This window comes from Dryobates pubescens, chromosome 2, assembly GCF_014839835.1.
Source record: "Dryobates pubescens isolate bDryPub1 chromosome 2, bDryPub1.pri, whole genome shotgun sequence".
In the NCBI taxonomy this organism is placed as follows: Eukaryota; Metazoa; Chordata; class Aves; order Piciformes; family Picidae; genus Dryobates; species Dryobates pubescens.
Genome location: NC_071613.1, coordinates 18,234,733 through 18,254,254, shown reverse-complemented (window position 1 = coordinate 18,254,254; position 19,522 = coordinate 18,234,733). Strand labels below are relative to the sequence as shown.

At 40.4% G+C, this 19,522-nt stretch overlaps 1 protein-coding gene across 1 annotated transcript in view; it reads left to right on the top strand.

The window, feature by feature from the left end:
• The window catches only part of AOX1 (aldehyde oxidase 1), a 44,572-nt gene that overhangs the window by 8,172 nt on the left and 16,878 nt on the right, over positions 1-19,522 (top strand). The window contains exons 9-22 of the mRNA XM_009910596.2: positions 969-1,113; positions 1,280-1,372; positions 3,057-3,208; positions 3,411-3,504; positions 6,165-6,268; positions 7,126-7,310; positions 8,469-8,631; positions 9,438-9,530; positions 11,428-11,597; positions 12,752-12,878; positions 14,296-14,418; positions 15,531-15,627; positions 16,993-17,117; positions 19,015-19,148. Of these exons, the coding sequence (XP_009908898.2) occupies positions 969-1,113; positions 1,280-1,372; positions 3,057-3,208; positions 3,411-3,504; positions 6,165-6,268; positions 7,126-7,310; positions 8,469-8,631; positions 9,438-9,530; positions 11,428-11,597; positions 12,752-12,878; positions 14,296-14,418; positions 15,531-15,627; positions 16,993-17,117; positions 19,015-19,148 (1,805 nt within the window). The remainder of the gene's footprint in view (positions 1-968; positions 1,114-1,279; positions 1,373-3,056; positions 3,209-3,410; positions 3,505-6,164; positions 6,269-7,125; positions 7,311-8,468; positions 8,632-9,437; positions 9,531-11,427; positions 11,598-12,751; positions 12,879-14,295; positions 14,419-15,530; positions 15,628-16,992; positions 17,118-19,014; positions 19,149-19,522) is intronic.

Here is a 19,522-nt window from a genome sequence, read left to right as displayed (position 1 = left end):
TTTGCTTTATTCTTTAGCTCTGTGTTTTCCTTAGTAGTTCAGAAGTCATTCTGAAGTCCTGCTTAGCAGTAATTCATCAAAAAGAGATTTCATAACATTTTAATATAAATCCAAAATTATATATTTTTTTCTCCAGTGACCTTATTGTATATTCACATAGAACAAATAATCATATTAGGAAAATAAATTTGCAGGGTTAGATGTTAGGTGAGAAGACAAAGAAATAACCTAAACTGGGTTTTCAGTGCAGCACCTGAAGATGCAAATGCTTTTCAGCAAACTGAATGGCAAACGCTTTTTTAGCATTAGTAAAGCAATGCACTTACCCCATTTTGTGGCCTAATAATCTTGTTGGTCTTCTCTGCCAAAATGTCAGCCCAGGAGTAATTCAAGTAAGATAAAAATAGAAGCAGCTGAAATAGGGGCACTGGAATGGAAAGTGCCAGATACCCTTAATTACTGACAGCAGAGTATGCCCTAGAAGAGTGAATGCAGGTTTACAATTATTGTCAGTCTATAGATTCAAAGCCAAATTCTCTGTAACTAGCTGTCTGCTTATGGAGAACAGTTGACAACTGTGGAACACGGGTTCTTGACCATATGTTTGTACCATTACTAGTTCAGAAGCTATTTCCAAGTGATCAGTGCTAGAATAGCCAGTTATCCACATGCATACTTAATCTGAAAAGGGATGCTGCTGCCAATGATCTACTTATTTCAGCAGTTGCAAGATCTATTCCTACAGTTTAGTACCCATCTCGTTTATTAGCCCATTGGAACTGATTGAAGATGCTTCACTCACACAGCCTAGAAATGCACCATGATGTAAAGGGCCAGAATAACAGTCCCATTTCTTAAGAAGTCCCATTTCTACTTAAGAACTAAGTAGAATTGCTATTAAGAACTTGTTTTGACTTTCAGTTTAGTGTCTGTTACATAGACTTAGATCTGCTGTATTTCTCCATCAGAGAATGGCTGAAAATCAGCCCAAAAGAACTCTCTTTTTCCATGGAGAGCGCATGGTGTGGATTTCTCCTGTAAGCTTAGATGAATTACTGGATCTGAAAGCTGCCCACCCCAAGGCCCCTCTTGTGGTTGGGAACACCAGTCTGGGTATGTATGCAAGCAGAATGACTCCTGTTGCCATAGTTCCAGTGTGCATGGGAGGATCAGGGCTATGTTTGTTGTTTTTCCATTTTCATCCTCCAGTTTATTCTCCACTATGTTGGAATTACCATTATGCAAGATGTCTTTTGTCTAAATCTATTCTATCTGGCAGGACCTGAGATGAAATTTAGAGGCGTGTTCCATCCAGTCGTTATTGCTCCTGCAAGGATCCCAGATCTGACTGTTGTGAAGTACACAGATGACGGTCAGTAGACTTCAATTCATTCAGACATAGGAGATTATTCTGCAGTAGGGGATGCTGCTCCATTCTGTAGAGCTCCATTCTGTAGTGCTGTGCCACTCATTCCTTTCAGGTTTGGTTCTTTCCCGGATCAAGGTGTCTGTGGCCACCTTCCCAGTGCATGATACAGTTTTGTCTTCATGTTACAGTGCATGACTGACCAGCAAAGTTATCTCAGGGCCCATCAGTTGTAATACAGATTCACAGTCACAGATTGTGTTGGGTTGGAAGGGGCCTTCAAAGGTCATCTTGCCCAGCTCCCCTGTAGTGAGCGGGGACACCTCCAACTACATCAGTCTGCCCAGGGGCACATGGAGTCTGATCTTGAATGTCTCCAGGGATGAGGCCTCAATCACATCCCTGGGCAACCTGTTCCAGTATCTCACCACTCTCATTGTTAAGAACTTCCTCCTGATGTCCAACCTAAATCTACCCTACTCCTGTTTCAAGCCATTGCACCTTGTCCTGTTGTTACAAGCCCTTCTAAATAGTCCCTGGGTCTCTTTAACTTGAAGAAGAGGAGTCTGAGGGATGACTTCTTTCATGTTTATAAAGATGTGAAGGGTGACTGTCAGTAGGATGGAGCCAGATTCTTCTCAGTGATGTCCAATGATAGGACAAGGGGCAATGGGTGCAAGCTGGAGCATAGGAGATTTCCATAAGGAAAAACTTGAGTATGACAGAGCCCTGGAACAGGCTACCCAGAGAGGTTGTAGAGTCTCCTCTGGAGACATTCAAACCCCACCTGGATGTGTTTCTGTGTGACCTACTTCAGGTGCTCCTGCTTTAGCAGGGGGGTTGAACTTGATGATCTCTCTTCCAACCCCTAACAGTCTGAGATTTTGTGATTTACTCAGTCAAAAGTTGTGCAAGAGGAGCAGTTGGAATGGGCACCTGGGAGCAGAGAAGAGATTTGCCTTTCAGTAGAAGTGATGAGCTATTAGCTCAGTTTCATGATTCCATGGAATTTTACTCTTGGTCTCCTGAAAGGAAAGGTCACAAATCCCTGCAGTACACTGTGGTGGTTTTAGGCTATGCCTTTAAAATTTAGTTACAAATTTTGAGCAGAGAAGTAGAAAAATATAAATAAATCACTGTTGGGTGTAGAAAGGAAAACAAAAGATTGATCTCAACAAATTCATTGGATAAATATCTAGAATAAGACAGGCTGTACCTAAACAGTTCTTTTTTCCTGGTCTCTGCTGTTTTGCTTTGCTCAGGAGAGATTAACCTGCTTGTCGGCTGGCCTTGGCTGCTTTCTCTCTGCTTCTCTCTCTCTTGTGGGACAGAGGGGTGGGGGGGTGGGAGGGGAGCAGTGGAATGGGTTCCCTGGTCTCTGATTTTTGTGTTGTTTGCTAATTGTAAATATCTGCATAATATTGAAAATACTGTATATTTTGTACATGTTCATTGCATTCCATTGTAGAGTATAGTTCTTGTTTGTAAATACAGCTTCATTTGTTTCTAACTGAGTTGGTCTGGCAAAGTTAGTGCTGGGGGGAAACTTCAACCCCCCAGATACACCAAGGCCAGTCTTCTTGTATCTGCCTGTTTTCCACATAAGCAGTCCTAGTTCTGCAGTCTGAAGATAGTTTAGAACCCAGGCAATAAATGTACATGTGACACTTTCACGATCTTTTGATTACAGGAGTGACTCTGGGAGCTGCCTGCAGCCTCGCTCTAGTGAAAGACACCTTGACAAATGTGATCTCAGAGTTCTCTGAAGAGAAGACAAAGATTTTCTGTGCTGTCGTGCAGCAACTGAGAACTCTGGGTGGAGAACAAATAAGGAACGTTGGTGTATGTTGTGCATTACTTGCAGTAACAATTAGCAAATGTAAAACTTGTATTTATAGTTCTTTTCATCGGTGAATTTTCTATCAATACATCTTTTTTTGAGCTTTCAGTAAATATAAATTTATGCATACTCTACCTGTAACATTGTCACTTAAAATGAAAATGCTCATGTGGTGGAGAAAGCTGATAGTATTTTTCTTTCTAGTCATTAGGTGGAAACATCATGAGTAGAAAATCAACTTCAGACTTGAATCCTGTTTTGGCAGCCAGCAACTGTATGCTTAATGTAGCCTCAAGAGGTAAGAGGAGATAGCCTGTCTCTATAGTAGTGCCAGAAGTGCAGGATCCTGTGGTGTGGAGAAAGAGGGGAAATCACAACAAATGAACATTTGTTAACAAACTACTTTTCCACTCTCATACAAGATCATATCTGCCAGAGAAGCAATTTACAAATAAAGAACATGTCAAAAATTCTCATGTCAAGGGTAAGCATTCAGACCAACCAGATCACACGTACTTCTGAGGATAGTGAACTCATAAGAGGATAGTGAACTCAGAAGTGCTCATTAAGCAACATACTCTGAGTACTTGTATGCTACCTCCCCACCTCTCTGCTGGGTTGTGTTTGTAGGTGGGGTTGGTTGTTTTTGGTTTTTGGCTTTTTTTTTTTTTGCTTGTTTATTTGTTTTTTTTTTGTAACTGATGCTTTGCCCTGGTTTAAAGATGCCCTTTGGCTCTGTGAAGAACTTCTGGCTTCTCATTCCTCACAGGTACTTGCTTCTGTACAGAAACCACTAGTCCTGCACCTTTTCTCATACCCATCTCTTCAGTTTCCTACCATCACTCTATATTCTATCCCTCTACCTGCTCCTTTTCTTATGCACCACCTTACCGTTGGAAGGTTGATGAAATTATTGGTAATCATGAGCTATGTGGTAGTCTGTAATTGCATGTTTTCCCTTCTGGATGGCTTGCGTCCTTTTGCCCTTTATCTAGAAAGTGTGCGCACATTCTTTAAAGGGTTGTTCCTGAGCCAGGATTTCTTGGAACAGATACACAAAAACATAGCCTGTGTGACTTCCAAGACTTCTTCCTCTGTAGATAAAAAAATACCTGTCAGAATGTTGTTCTGACAAGTGGAAGTGCCAAGTGAGATCAGAAAAGCTTTTTCTGATTGCAGGCCCATTGCTGGTAGTTCTTGCAAAGCCTTGATTAGATGTGGTCAGTATTTGATATGAAATTGTTGTAAAGATAAGATGTGAATCACAGAACGTTACAGATTGGAAGGAAACTCCAGAGATCATCAAGTCCAGCCCCCCTCCCAGGGTAGTCCACACAGGAATACATCCAGGCAGGTTTTGAATGTCTCCAGAGAAGGAGACTCCACTACCTCTCTGGGCAGCCTGATCCAGTGCTCCATCACCCTTACCATAAAGTTTCTCCTCATGCAGAAGAAGTTGAACATTCATCTCTATCCTTTCTAAATGCAAAGCATCATCTGACAGACAGCTGAACTGTCCCATTCCTAGCATTACTGTCATGATCCTCCTCCATGCCAGCATCTTCTTACTCAGTAATTCTAATGATGTGCCTGCTTGAGTGATGGAAAGGATCACTGATTGCTTGCTCTTCCTTTTAACCTGGCACAATTTTACTACTGGGGGGTGGAGTTTTGGGTGTTTTCACAGTTTTCAAAATATTTTTTTAGCAAACATTAGTCAGTGAAAAGACTGTCAAGAAAGGAAGTTGCAGACACCCTGTTAGTTCTTGGTCCTTACCTTGGATTGCAGTATAAGAAAAAAATTCACCTTCCCAGATCCTGGCAAGCTCCCAGGTGGGATGGGACAATAATCTTTCTGCATGTAAACCTGATGTATTCTGGATGGAATTGTAAAGGCAAAAGTCCAGAAACTCCAGTGCTGTTCTTTTTAACAGTGTTATTTTTCTGATTACACTTCAGCAAAATAAAATTTCTTTGCTGGAGTTTTGCTGTCACCATTTATATTTGAGGAGTACAACTTCAATGATATAAATTATATTCTAGGATAAACAGGTTACAGGGTCATCATCACATGTACTATGAACAACCTGAAGAAAATAATCTTGCTCTAAAGCAGCCAGTCTTAAAGTGTCATGGTCATAGAATGTGAGGGGAGTATTTTAATATATATATACATGGTACAGAAGATTATCTGGTTATAGAACATCTTGGGATAGGTCAGGGCTACTACAAGATAAACACTGTCTAGCAATAAGAAATAATTTCTTTAAAAATGCATTAGACCCCTTTGGTAGCATGTGAAAAGTACACAGGACACAAAAGACTAGTCAAAACTACACTTTGACTTCATCTGTCAGACTCACCTTGTTAAATTCCACACTGATGAATCACTGTGGATTTCCGGCTGCACAATGTTCATACTTCTGTGTTCTTGCAGAATGACAAAGCCACTTGACATTTGTGCAGTTGCAGTCCTGCCAACAAAACTCTGTGAGCCAACAGGGATTGTTTAATGAATAGAGTTGATTGTGTGTTAAAGTACACACATGTTAGGGGTTGGACTAGATGATCTCTGGAGGTCCCTTCCAACTCCTAACATTGTGTGATCTTGTTTACTTCCACATTCTTTGTTTTAGAAGGAAAGGTAGTGACAGCAGCAGTTGCAGAGATTAGGAACAGGTTGACAGGAGTGGGGATGGGATCATGGTGGCAGTGTCAGAAGGGAGGGTGATGGAATGGGGATCAACCTCTGGACACTTCCGTGCAACTGGTGTTTTGATACTATGGAAGATGGACCAGTCTTTTGTATTTATAGAGTATACTATTGATAATTTAAGTAAACTCTGCAGTTGTTATTTATTTGGTAAGGATGCAGGTATTTCTTGCTAATTAAAGTATGGTTGAGATGTGTTAATTGCACAATTGTACAGAAGTTTTTTGATTTGGGATTATTTTTAGGACGAAAGCGACAGATCCCTTTGAGTGATATTTTTGCAGATGGGGATAATACCATTGCACCAGAAGAGATCTTAGTCTCTGTCCATATTCCCCATTCTAGGAAGGTAAGTTGCTAGTTTGTTTAGATTTGCTTTATGTAGAGTTGAAGAGTATTTAATAAGGAGCAGGAGGGGTCATAGTCCCTAATGTTTAAAGCAATATGACTGCTACTCACTTTCTGAATTCCTTACATTTGATCCTGTCAGTGCCATATCATCTCCCAGTCTCAGCCAAAACCCCACAACTCAGTAGGTAGCTGGTGATATAGAGAGAGTGATATTCAGGCAAAAGTTTATCCTAAAATGGCAAGGGCAATAGCAATTGTCCAGACCACCTACAGAAGGTGGTCTTGGGCAAGTTGCCACAAGGCCTCACCCAAAGCAGGCTGCTTAACTGTGATGTGGTTGGCATTGAGAAGGTAAAGGTTTGTCATTTCTTGAGGATTTTTCTTAAAATGATAAGATTGAACATGTGTGTAGTGTTTCCACTTTGCCTTTAACTGGTACTCTGTCTGCAAGAGTGGATATGAGATCTTAAAAGAAGTTTTTTGGGGTCATGTTATCTGAATACTGAAGTTTGGCAACACTTTGGAGTGTCTTTGATTATTATTATAAATGCAACTCAACTCCGTAAGATCCTTGCCTTTAGCTATCTGCCATGAAAACATCTGAATCATCTGAATTGTGTAGATGGTGGAGGATGACTGCTAGAAAATCAAAGGGTATGGGCTGCTAGAAAATCAAAGATGATAGATAAATTTACTGAAAGGTCAAGAGAAGCAAGCATGTGGTCTTGAATGCTCAGAAAGCTGAGTCTGTGCTCTTCGTTTTTCATTCTCTTGCTTCACATAGTGCAAACTCAAATTCTGCTTTCAGGTATTTGCATGTCTGCAGGTTACCCACTTCTGTCTGATCTTGCTCAGGGGGAGTATGTCTCTGCGTTTCGACAAGCACCAAGACGGGAAAATTCTCTCTCAATAATCAATGCTGGGATGAGAGTCGTTTTTGAAGAAGATACAGATGTAATAAAGGAGTTAAGCATTTTCTTTGGAGGTGCTGCCTCAACCACAGTCTGTGCAAAACAAACTTGTAGGACACTTATTGGAAGGTAATTTCTCTGCCTTCTCTGTACCTCTGACTGAAGGGACTTAGAGAGCTCGAGTGTAATTCCTTGGGGCATGAAGGTACAGAAAGTTTTCAGTTGAAGACACATGTCATCAGCTAGGCAATGACTGAGTCAAGCCTTAAGGATGACTTTTCAGGACTGTAACGTTTTGGAGTGTGCACATTGGTGCAGCTCTATGTGAAGTATGCAGAGACAGGAGATATGAACTGTGAGATAGGTGGATGAGATGCACATAATAAATTGTGTGCCTGACCCTAAGCATTGCTAAATGATGCTGTATCCTGTAAGTTGGGCAATTCCCTGGGATCAGTGTTCTTCAGTCCTTCAGCTTGACTCTAATCGATGCAAAGTTTAAGAACTTCAAATGTACCAAATAAACATTGGAGCACAATCCGAGCCTTAACCTTTGCAGTATACCTTCATCTACAGGATTCTATCCATCTCTGATGTGAATCCCTGACAATCCCTCTCACTGTGCAGCATCTTTCCATGTTTTGGGAAAAAAAACACAAAACAACAACCAACTAATTCCAGCAGTATAAACCCACTTACCTAAATGCAGTCCCACAGGGCTATTTTGCCATTTATATGCACCTGTTTCACTAGTTGAATTGCTCATTATTTTTCACCACCTTGCATTATTAAATTTATCCTAACATTTATATTTTGATATCTAGGGTTGTGTAGCATTGAGAGAATTGAAGGAGAAAGCCTTATCCAAAAATGTAACAACAAACCAGCACTAATCCAATCTCCTCAAATCATCTACACTTTGCATCAATATTGTTACCCACCTTTCTTTAAATATAGGACAGTACCTACAGAGTAGGGATAATACACAAGACTGTTACATAATCTTTAAAGCTGTCATAGTTTTTGTTTATTCATTGATTTAAAAAAGACTGCCATAGCACTCAATTCCTTAGTCTTAAGGGATCTAATTTCTGTGAGTGACATTGACCATACACCTTTTTCAAAATTGTAGGCCATTGTTGGAATCAGTATTTTAGCTTGGAGCTGGATTGCACCTGTGGTCTATGGTACAAATGTATTACTGCAATTTGTTGTTGGTGTGTTGTTATTGTTTGTTTGTTTGTTTTCTTTTTTGAGCCTTGATTGTGTCTACATTCTTTCTGACAGACACTGGAATGAGCAAATTTTGGATGAAGCTTGCAGACTAATTCTGGAAGACATTGCTCTTCTAGGCTTAGCCAGTGGTGAAAAAGCAGACTATAAGAAAACTTTGATGGTCAGTTTCTTCTACAAATTTTTCCTGGAAGTATTGCAGTCATTAAAGACCATGGTAAATCAGTTCTCTGTGTCTGGTTCTGTGCAAGTGTATTTGTCTGTTGATGCTTAGAAATTGTACAGTGTGCTAAGCATGGTCTTTGTAAGCAAAAGGTAGATGGAGAGACGACCATCCAACGTTTAGGTGCTCAGATACCTCAAACATGGACATTAGGCTTTAAAAAAAGTTGAGGGGTGTTAATGCAGCAATGTATCAGCTCCCTGGTCCAAGGGAAACAGACCTGAGATCTTAGTCTATGTGTGATTCAAAACATAGTAGCCAGAATGGAAAAAAAAGGCTTTGGAAACCAACTGTTGGTTTTAAATCAACCCTCCTTCTTGTATGAGTTGTTGTTGAAGGCTCTAAAGTTTCAATTCCCAATGCATTCTAGGTGCAATTTACTTATTTTTGTCTTAAATCTGTTCTTATGAGGAAAAATACTATTTTTGCCTTTTTCTTCTGCTCTTCTTGAGCTCTTTTCTCTGAATTACCATTACAAGGTAATTTACTGTTACCAGAAATGATTCTGTGCCAGCTTTCATCAGACCTGAGGACTGACCACTTCTGACTATCTCTGCTTTATGTTGCTTACTTTAGCAAGCATATTTCTTGAATTTAGTATATTTTAAAATGCTATTTATTGAAATCTCAGCACTCTACATTGTTCAAAAATTCTTATTTTAGAACCTTTCTAGTTTGTGAGCATCTTGAAGTAATTTCCTGTATAAAGAGTTTGCATTTGCTGATTTGATTTTTTTGTTAGCTTTTTCAATTGGAACCTTTGAAATGTGAGTTTTAGTAGTAATTAACTTCCTTTTCAGGATCCTTGCCTCTACCCTGGCGTACCTATGGAATGTATGAGTGTCCTACAAGATTTCACAACCAAAATGCCCCAGAGTATCCAAATATACCAGGCAAGTGATTTTGTTTTAAGATTGTTCTGTGCTTTGTAATACTTGTTAACAATTCACAGTTCAAGCATGACTCTTGCTGTAAAGCTTAGGTACAGCTTTTCCAATGGGTTGAAGGCTCTCAGTGCTTGATTTTTAACTGTTTCTGAATTAGAAAAACTTTGTCTGCAAAAATCAACTTACTCAGGAATACTCACTTTTAAACAGTTCTCAGAAGATAGATACACTGAACAAACTCCATTGTCAGACTGCTTAAACTTGCAGTGTGCAAACCAACTGACAAAAAAAACCAGCACACAAACAACTGGGAAGAAAATAAAAATGATTGAAAAGCTCAAGTCTCTGATATTCTTGTCTCAAAATATGCTTTTCTTAAGATCCCGGGGGACTCTCACTGTAGATTTGGGAATAAGATGGAGTTTGTGATGGCTATCTCATCAAATTAACAAGAGATTTCAAGGAGAAGTCAGCAGCAGAGGGCAGCAAAGAATTCCTTTTGGATTTTCTGCGCTCACCCTGTGGCTAGGATCATGGTGGGGTCTCCTGCAAGGATTTTTGGTGTTTTGATACACAGGGGAAAAAAATCTCAACTTCCTGAAAACGTAAGGAAAATTAAAATGAAATCTAGGTAAACATATTTTTAATTTTTCCAATATTCTTTAGAACACCATTTTAGCTATAAATACTTAAAATTTGTTTAAAATTGTTTAAATATTTCAAGAGTTACTGTGAAAAAAGGAAAAAGAAGATACTACTTATAGAAGGGGCCAGGATCCAAGGAACTATTTTTTTGTGACTTTCAGACGTTTATTCCCCAGCTCAAAGTGACTAAACAATACATAAGGAAACAATTTGGTATTCACACCAGTTGGCACTGAGCAACAGAAGATATTAAGAAACCCAGAAGATATGACTTTTTACTTTAAGGTTCTGTCTAACTTTTGAATTTCCCTATCCTTCGTCTGCAGTTCTTAATGTGAACATTTTGGAGCTTTTAAAATTAAGCGGGGAAAAGGATGCATATCCTGAAAAAAAAATACCTGGTTGTTCTGTTAGTGGAAAAGTTGAGATAGTTTGGCTGAGACAGGCATATGAGGAACCTTAGTCAGTCAGGTGAAATGTCTTTTTTTTGGCCTGAGGGTAATAGCAGACAGTGTGCCAGAAAGTGCAGGAGGTAGAAATGTGTAGCCAGAACAGTTGTGTGCTGGAAGCTATATAAGAAAAAAAGGTTTTGGGTTGAGAGCAATTAACTAGTTCTAAATGTAGAAAAGAAAAAAGTTTGTGTGAACACTGACCCAGAAAATGGAAAAGTTTTCTGGAAGTTGGCAACAGTTAGTTGGTATGGCAGAATAACTGGGAACACTGAATTAACTTTCAGGGAAATGAGGTTAATAAGTCACTGAATTCATACACAGGGCAAGGAAATAAAATTGCGAAGGAAATATTTAAACAACATTTTCTTGTTGATTTACATTGATCTGTTACAGTCTATCAGAGAGGAAGGAATGACTGCAAGTAGCTCAAAATACACCACCAGACAGCAGAATACACAGCAGAATCTTGTGAGAAGAATAATCAAAGCCTCATGAGACAAATCAGTAAGGGAGGAAAGTGCCCTGAAATAGACGTTGTGTTTGTATCACTTTGATGTAAACAAAGGGAAAAAATCCAAGTAGACAAACCTGTGCAATGCCCTTGGAAGGCTCCTTATGACAAAAAAATGAAGAAATGCCTAGGAGTAGCAGTCAAGTCCTGCATCCACATCTGCTTTCAATATTCTACCAGAAGTCTTTCATATGAATAGTTATTCCTTCATCTGATTTTATGATTGCTATGAGAATAACATGACTATTCTGTTTTTAACTGTTTGGGGGGCTGATGTGCATTTTTGACTGCACAGGACATGGACGCAAGTCAGTCTCCCCAGGATCCCATTGGACGGCCCATTATGCACCAGTCTGGAATTAAGCATGCCACTGGTGAAGCAGTCTATGTTGATGACCTTCCTTCTGTGGATGGGGAGCTCTTCTTGGGTGTTGTCACTAGTTCCAGAGCTCATGCTAAGATTGTGTAAGTGTTCAAATGTATCTGAAGAAACTGTTACTATGAATTGTTGTCTGAGATTTTTAGAGTAAACTAATTGTAGTGTGGTTGGATTGAAAGGGACCTTAAAGATCATCTAATTCCAACCCCCCTGCCATAGGCAGGGTCACCTTTCACTAGACCAGCTTGCTCAAGGCCTTATCCAACCTGGCCGTGAACACCTCCAGGACATCCACAACCTTCCTGGGCAACCTCTTCCGGTGCCTTACTACCCTCACTATAAAGAATTTCTTCCTAATCTCCTAAATCTGCCCTCCTAAAGCTTCAATCCATTGCCCTTCATCCTGTCACTACAAACCCTTGTAAAAAAATCCCTCCCCAGGTTTCTTGTAGCCCTCTCTGGTACTGGAAGGCTGCTATAATGCCTCCCTGGAGCCTTTTTTTCTGCAGGCTGAAAAGCCCCAGCTCTCTCAGCCTGTCCTCATAGGGGAGGTTCTCCAGCCCTCTGATCATCTTCATGGCCCTCCTCTGGACCCATTCCAACAGTTTGATGTCCTTCTTGTGTTGGGGGCCCCAGGACTGGATGCAATACTGCAGGGTGAGGTCTTGTTTCCTAGGAATAAAGCAGGCTAGGAGTTCCTTTGACTAGCACTTAACTCGCATGCTAGAGTCAGAAGGAAAAGGCACATCTGAACCTATGAGCAAATCCTGGCAATACAAGAAGCATCTCCATGTTGTGTTCCCTCATTCTGTGCAAGGCTTTGTAAAAGTAATCAGTTATACTTCCTTATGAGGAAAGGCTGAGGGAGCTGGGTCTCTTTAGATTGGAAAAGAGGAGACTGAGGGGTGACCTCATTCATGTTTATAAAGATGTGAAGGGCAAGTGTCAGGAGGATGGAGCCAGGCTCTGCTCAGTGATGTCCAATGATGGACAATGGTTGCAAGCTGGAGCAGAGGAGGTTTCATGTGAACAAAAGGAAAAACTTTTTCTCTGTGAAGGTAACAGAGCCCTGGTACAGGCTACCCAGAGAGGTTGTGGAGTCTCCTCTGGAGACATTCCAAACCCACCTGGATGTGTCTCTATGTGATCCTGCTCTGGCAGGCGGGTTGGACTAGATAGCCTTTCAAGGTCCCTTCCAATCCCTAACATTCTATGTTACTTCTTCCTTCCCATCTCCCAGATCTATAGATACCACAGAGGCTCTAAAAGTACCGGGTGTGTTTGATATCATAACAGCCCAGGATGTACCAGCTACAAATGAGTTTTACTACTCCAGTGATCCAGAGATTGTACTTGCAAGAAACAAGGTATAAGTACAATCTTTTTTTGCCTGATTTTCGTCATCTTTACTGTTTTTCTTCAGATTTTTACAATGACATTTTACTTGCTGACTCTTGTGTAGAATTTTGTATTGTATATATGTCATTTCAGGCATATAACAAGGTAAATTCTCACAGCTTTTCCCCACTCCCTTTTCAACTTCGAAATAGCTGATGTTCATTATATTCTGCCTATAGAAATATATGTATTAATCAGAAGAATGCAGATTAAACCTCACAAGCTAAGTTGTTGGAAGAGTACGTTTCTTTGATAGTTAGGCTCCCAAATCACACATCCATTTTTGAATACTTCCATTTTCTAACACAAATTTGAATAGGTTCCCAAATCACTTACCCATTTTTCAATATTTTCCTTGATTTCCCAGTTCATACATTCATAGAATGCTTTAGGTTGGAAGGGACCTTAAAGATCATCTAGTTCCAACCCCTCTGCCATGGGCCTCATCCAACCTGGCCTTGAACACCTCCCTGAGAAACCTGTTCCAGTGTCTCATCACCCTCACTGTAAAGAATTTCTTCCTAATCTCCAGTCTAAGTCTGCCTTCCTTAAGCTTCAATCCTTTTGTTCTTATGCTATCACAAGAAGTCCTTGTAAAAAGTCCCTTCCTGTCTTTCTCATAAGCCCCTTTCAGGTACTAGAAGGCTGCTCTGAACAGCCCCAGGTCTTGCAGCTTGTCCCCACAGGGGAAATGCTCCAGCCCTCTGATCATCTTTGTGGCCCTTTTCTGGACCCACTTCAGTAGCTCCATGCCCCTCTTACTCTGGGGACACCAGAACTGGATGCAGTGCTCCTGCTGGGGCCTCATGAGAGCAGAGTAGAGGGGCAGAATTACCTCCCTCATCCTGCTGGTCACGCTGCTTTTGATGCAGCCCAGGACTTGGTTGCTTTTCTGAGCTGCAAGCACACGTTTATGGCTCATGTTGAATTTTTCATCAACTGACACTCCCAAGTCCTTCTCCCTGAGCCTGTTGTCAAGCCACTCCTTGTCCAGCCTGGGATTGCCCCAACCCAGGTGCAGGACCTAGCACTTGACCTTGTTGAACTTAATGAGGTTGGCTTGTGCCCACCTCTCAAGCCTTGTGTAAGTTCCCTCTGAATGCCATCCCTTCCCTCCAGCTTGTCAGCCATCAGCTGGACCACAAACTTGCTGAGTGTGCTTCAGTCCTGCTGTCTGTATTGCTGATGAAGATAGTGAACAGCACTGGTCTCATTATCAACCCCTGATGATTTGTTACCTTCATGGATGATCTGAAAAATACAAAGATCTTAAGTCCAGAGTCAAAGAAGGAGAGATGAGTAGTGGTTACAGGGAAGAGGAAAATCAGCAGCACATGTGAGAATAATTTGCATCTGCTGTTCTGTTAAGCAGCATGTATTTTACAGGTGATTTGTGTGGGTCAGATTGTCTGTGCTGTGGCTGCAGATTCAGATGTTCATGCCAAACAAGCAGCTGCAGAAGTGAAGATCGAGTATGAGGGGCTGGAACCAGTGATCTTAACAATTGAGGTACTAAATTTCTTTTGTGGTTTTATTGTTTTATCTATATAATTAATGGAAGAATCAGTTCATGCTCTTCATCTGCTTTTAAAACATGACTTTCTAAGAAGACAAGGTGAATATGAACATCCAATGAGCCAGTGTGTCAGTCTCCATATAAATAACTTTTCCACCTTTTGGGTAACTTTGACCTCTTGTGATAGATAGGCAACAGACTCTAAGGTATTAAAGTCCCACAAATTTCATAATAATAACCATAAGAGTAGAAGAGAAGAACTCTTGTCATGTTCTTAGTGAAGAAAGTATGATAAGTATGCTAGTTGTTTGTAATTCTTTTAATCAATGTGTGTATATTGGCTGAAGAGTCAGCTCCTGATTATCTGGAGCATTTTCTATCTGTTGTCAGGCTGTCAAGCCAACAAAGTTAGGCTGGAGATGTAGGAGGTTTTGGGACAACCCGAGGAGAAAGATAGATATATGACATTTTAGAACTGTGACATGGGAGTCAGAGGGGAAATGGGTTTATGCTGGGTTAATGAGATGAGTGGAAGTAAGGAACTAAGGACACATTTACAGGGAATCAGCATTAGTTCTGGTAGTCACTTTACAGTTTGTTTACATAACACATGCGGAATGTAACAACAGTATTTCTGGTACAAAAATGGATGTAATATCTTTTTAAAGACTGGCAAGTTTTTACTTAATACCTCATTAAATAGCACTGAAGTCATACTGGAAGAAAAACAAGTCATACTTTATAAACAGATTCCACTTTGATTTAGTCCTTGTGATACCTTCCTTTCTTAATGGGATTACTCTTTGGATGATGGGGTTGCATTCTTATTCTGTGCTTTCTTAGTCACTTGCTAGATGTAGGAGGGGAAGGATCAGGTTGAAAAAATTGAAAGCATTTCACATACATCAGGAAAGAATTGCTAGAACTGAATACACAAATTGATCAACAATGACAGTAAATTGATTAAATGCATTTTTTCATTGACTTTGGTAGTTGATGATTCTAATCTCTGAAAAGAATGGTGTTTCTTCTGAGAGTAAAATGCCACAACAAGCTGAGAACCTTTAAAATACTTAAAAAACGCCCTCTTTTGTCTCCACTGCAGGAAGCTATAAAGCACAACTCTTTCTTTGAGCCAAAAAGAAAATTAGAGCATGGAAATGTTGATCAAGCATTTGGAGCTGTAGATAATATAATTGAAGGTAAATTGCAGAACACATTTGGTTGTTGTCAGTATTTGGGTTTGTCTGTTCTTCATGTCCCAGTTCTATCTTTTTTCCATATAACCTGAGAAGGCTCTTGGTCACCTGGAAGAAAGTGAGATTAAACCTAGTGGTCTTGCTACTATATTTTTGTATCATCTATGCTTGAAACTGATTAGAATCAGACAATAAATAGGTTGAAAGGGAGTCATCTAGTCCAACTTCCTGCCTAAAGCAGGTACGATTAGAACTATGTCCAGTCAGATTTTGATTACCTCCAAAGCTGGAGATTCCACAGCCTCTATTGGTGCCTCTTACAATGCTGGACTATTTTCGCAGTGATTTTTTTTCCTTGCACTGAGTTGGAATTTCTTGTGTTCATTAACTCTTATCTTTCCATTGTTCATCTATGCTCCCTCTTTAAACCCTTCCATTAGGTAGCTGTAGACAGCGGTAAGATCTCCTCTTAACCCTTCTCTTCATAGGGATTAATAAATCTAGTTCTCTCAGCCTCTTCTGATACACCCTGTGGTCCAGCCCTGTGACCTATTTGGTGGCCTTCTCTTTGGCCTGGGCCAGTATGTCCATGCTTTGTTTATCTATATTTTATTTAATATGGTTACTACTTGTAGGCAATATTGTCCTGCTATGAATCAAGTTCTGTTGATGTCACTGGAACAAGACCAATTTAATCCTGCAAGGAGTTTAATCTGTGCTTTCTATCTTAGATGTTCATAGATTCATAGAATGGTTTGGGTTAGAAGGGTCCTTAAAGACCATCTAGTTCCAACTGCCCTGCTATGGACTGGGACAGCTTCCCCTAGACCAGGTTGCTCAAGGCCTCATCTAACCTGGCCTTGAACATCTCCAGGCAGGGGGCATCTAATACCTACCCGGGAAACCTGTTCCAGTGCCTCATCACCCTTGCTTTAGAGAATTTCTTCCTAATCTCCTGTCTAAATCTGCTCTCCTCAAGCTTCAATCCATTCCCTTTTATCGTGTCACTGCAAGTCCTTGTAAAAAGTCCCTTCCTGGCTTTTCTTGTAACCACCTTCAGGTACTGGAAGGCTGCTGTAAGGTGTCCTTGGAGCCTTCTCTTCTCCAGGCTGACAGCCCCAACTCTTGCAGCCTGTCCCTGTAGGGAAGGTGCTCCAGCCCTCTGATCATCATTGTGGCCCTCCTTTGGACCTGCTCCAGCAGTTCCATGTCCTTCATATTTGATGTTGCTCCTTCATACAAGGCCTATTGTAAGATTTGACCCTGATTGCCATAATTTGCATGATGATGGGCAGTTACTTCTTTCCTGATTAATTTTTTTTCTGTTCTTTTGCCTATGTAACACTTGTGTTTTCCTCTTTGGATTAGGGGAGATGCACATTGGGGGACAGGAGCACTTTTACATGGAGACTCAGAGTGTGCTTGCAGTTCCAAGGGGTGAGGATAAAGAAATGGATTTGTATGTGTCAACACAGCATCCAGCAACTATCCAGGTAACACAGAGCATCCACAGAGGAAGAGGTTGAACCTGTGACAAAAGAGTTTTTAAAGTTTTGTTTACAAGTCCATCTTAACAGTTTAGAAGCAGTAGGAACATGAAGTTGTGCAGCTGCTTTGTAACAGCTGTATCCTGATCAGCACTAACCATGACACCATGAAGATAAGGAGGAAGTAAAAATCTTTTATTTCCCTTTGAACAAAGTACCTCTTGCCCTACTTGTTGTAGGCATGAAAAACTCCTGAGTAGTGCTGAGGCTCTTCCATCCTGATTAGCTTTCCACTGAGGTGAGGAGCAATCAGCACCCTGCAGAGTCAGTCTGCTGAAGGATTGATCTACCCTGTTAGCTGTAGGTGAGGCTGCTGCTCCATGCCAAAATCCATAATCATAGAATTTGGATTTAAAGGAGCCTTTCAATATAATCTAGTTCAATTGTTTGCCATGGACAAGGTTATCTTTCACTTGATTGTTTCTCAAAGCTTTGTCCCACAACTTCTCTGAGCAACCTGTTCCAGTGGTAACCATCCTTAATTAAAGACATTTCCTTTCTTATGTCCAATCTAAATCTTTCACTTTAAAACTGTTGCCCCTTGTCCTTACTAAAAAGTCTGTTTCTTATAAGTCTCCTCTATATATTCAAAGACCACAATAAGCTCTTTCCCAGACACTTCTCCAAGCTGCACATTCCAACTCTCTCAGCCTTTACTCTTAAGAGGGATATTCCAGCCTTCTGATAATTTTTATGATTGCAAATGGTAAAGCAAAGCTGGGGTGGTTTGCACAGCAATACCTGTGGTGCAAGAAACTGATAGTATTTGACTCAACACTGGCATTTTGTGTTCAAAGCCCAGTTCAGCTCCTTTTATCAATTCCATTATTTTGGACTCCCCAACTCAAGAGAGACAGGGATCTACTGGAGAGAGTCCAAGAAATAGCTGTGAGGTTGACTGGGGAAGTTGCACATCTGAGAGAGCTGAAGCTGTTTAGTCTGGAGAAGAGAAGGCTGAGAGGGGACCTTATCAACGTCTATAAATATCTGAGGGGTGGGTGTCAAATGAAGGTGCCAGGCTCTGTTTGGTGGTGCCCAGTGATAGGACAAGGAACAATGTGTACCAGCTGGAACACTGGAAGTTCCACCTCAACATGAGGAGACACTTCTTTATGGTGAGGGTGATGGAGCCCTGGAACAGGTTGCCCAGAGAGGTTGTGGAGTCTTCTTCTCTGGAGACATTCCAAACACACCTGGTTGTTTTCCTGTGTGACCTATTCTAGGTGATCCTGCTCTGGCAAGGGACTGGACTAGTTAGAGGACTCTTCGAACCCCCTAACATTCTATGATTGTATTGCAAATACACAATAGTAATTAAGAACTTGGTGTTTGAGCAAATAATTTGAAGCAAGAGTGTGCTGCCACTAGAAAGACCATAGATTATTAAACCCCAGATGGTTTTATTTAAAATTAAAATGGAAATAAAATTCATGATCTTAATAATAAAAATAATAAAAACTGTATTCTGAACCATTTTTCTTATACTCAAAGCTTCTTATTCTTTTGGTAATGAGATCTAAGGCTGTTGTTTCTTGCTTCTGTCAATGACCCTTTCACAGTCTCCATGGTAGAGATTTTAAAATGTGAACACTGCTGTTTGTTGATAGATTTTTCTTGCTCTTTAATCTAGACTAAAGAAGACATGAAAATAATGTGATTAAATTATTTTTTTGAAGAAATGTCCATGGAACCTGGTATTTTGTGACTTTTTAAATTTTTTTTTTGTTATTGTTGTGGGGGGTTTTGTTTGTTTGGTTTTTGTTTTTAAGAAAAGTTATTTATTTCAGAACCTAACTTTTAGGCTTAGTTTGACTTGGCATAAAGATGAGAACTGTTTTTACAGGAGATGGTAGCTGCCAGTTTAGGTGTTCCAGCCAACAGGATCATGTGCCATGTTAGACGAGTTGGTGGAGCTTTTGGTGGGAAACTCCTGAAAGCTGGCTTACTGGCATCACTCACTGCAGTGGCAGCAAACAAGTAAGTGCTGTATGTGTGTATTGGGATGTGAAGAGAAAAATGAGGTCAACAAGTTATGCATTTTGGCTAAAATGCTTTCTCCTTCCCCAAACTTGCTAGCCAAAAAGTCATAAAATCTTGAATTCACATTTTGTAAGACCATTGCTTTGTTTTGTTTTGTTACACTGCTTACTTATGGTAACCAGCTCTAGCCTTAGCTAAACTAATAGCACCTGAGGAAACTGCTGTTGGACAATAAGCTAGAAATATTACTGAAATGATGCAGCATTTCAAAAGGACCCTAGCTACTGAGGCTTTGTATGCACGTTCAAAACATGACACTGACCATCCAAATGAGAACTTCACTGGCACAGCAGGGTGTGGAAGGAAGTGCT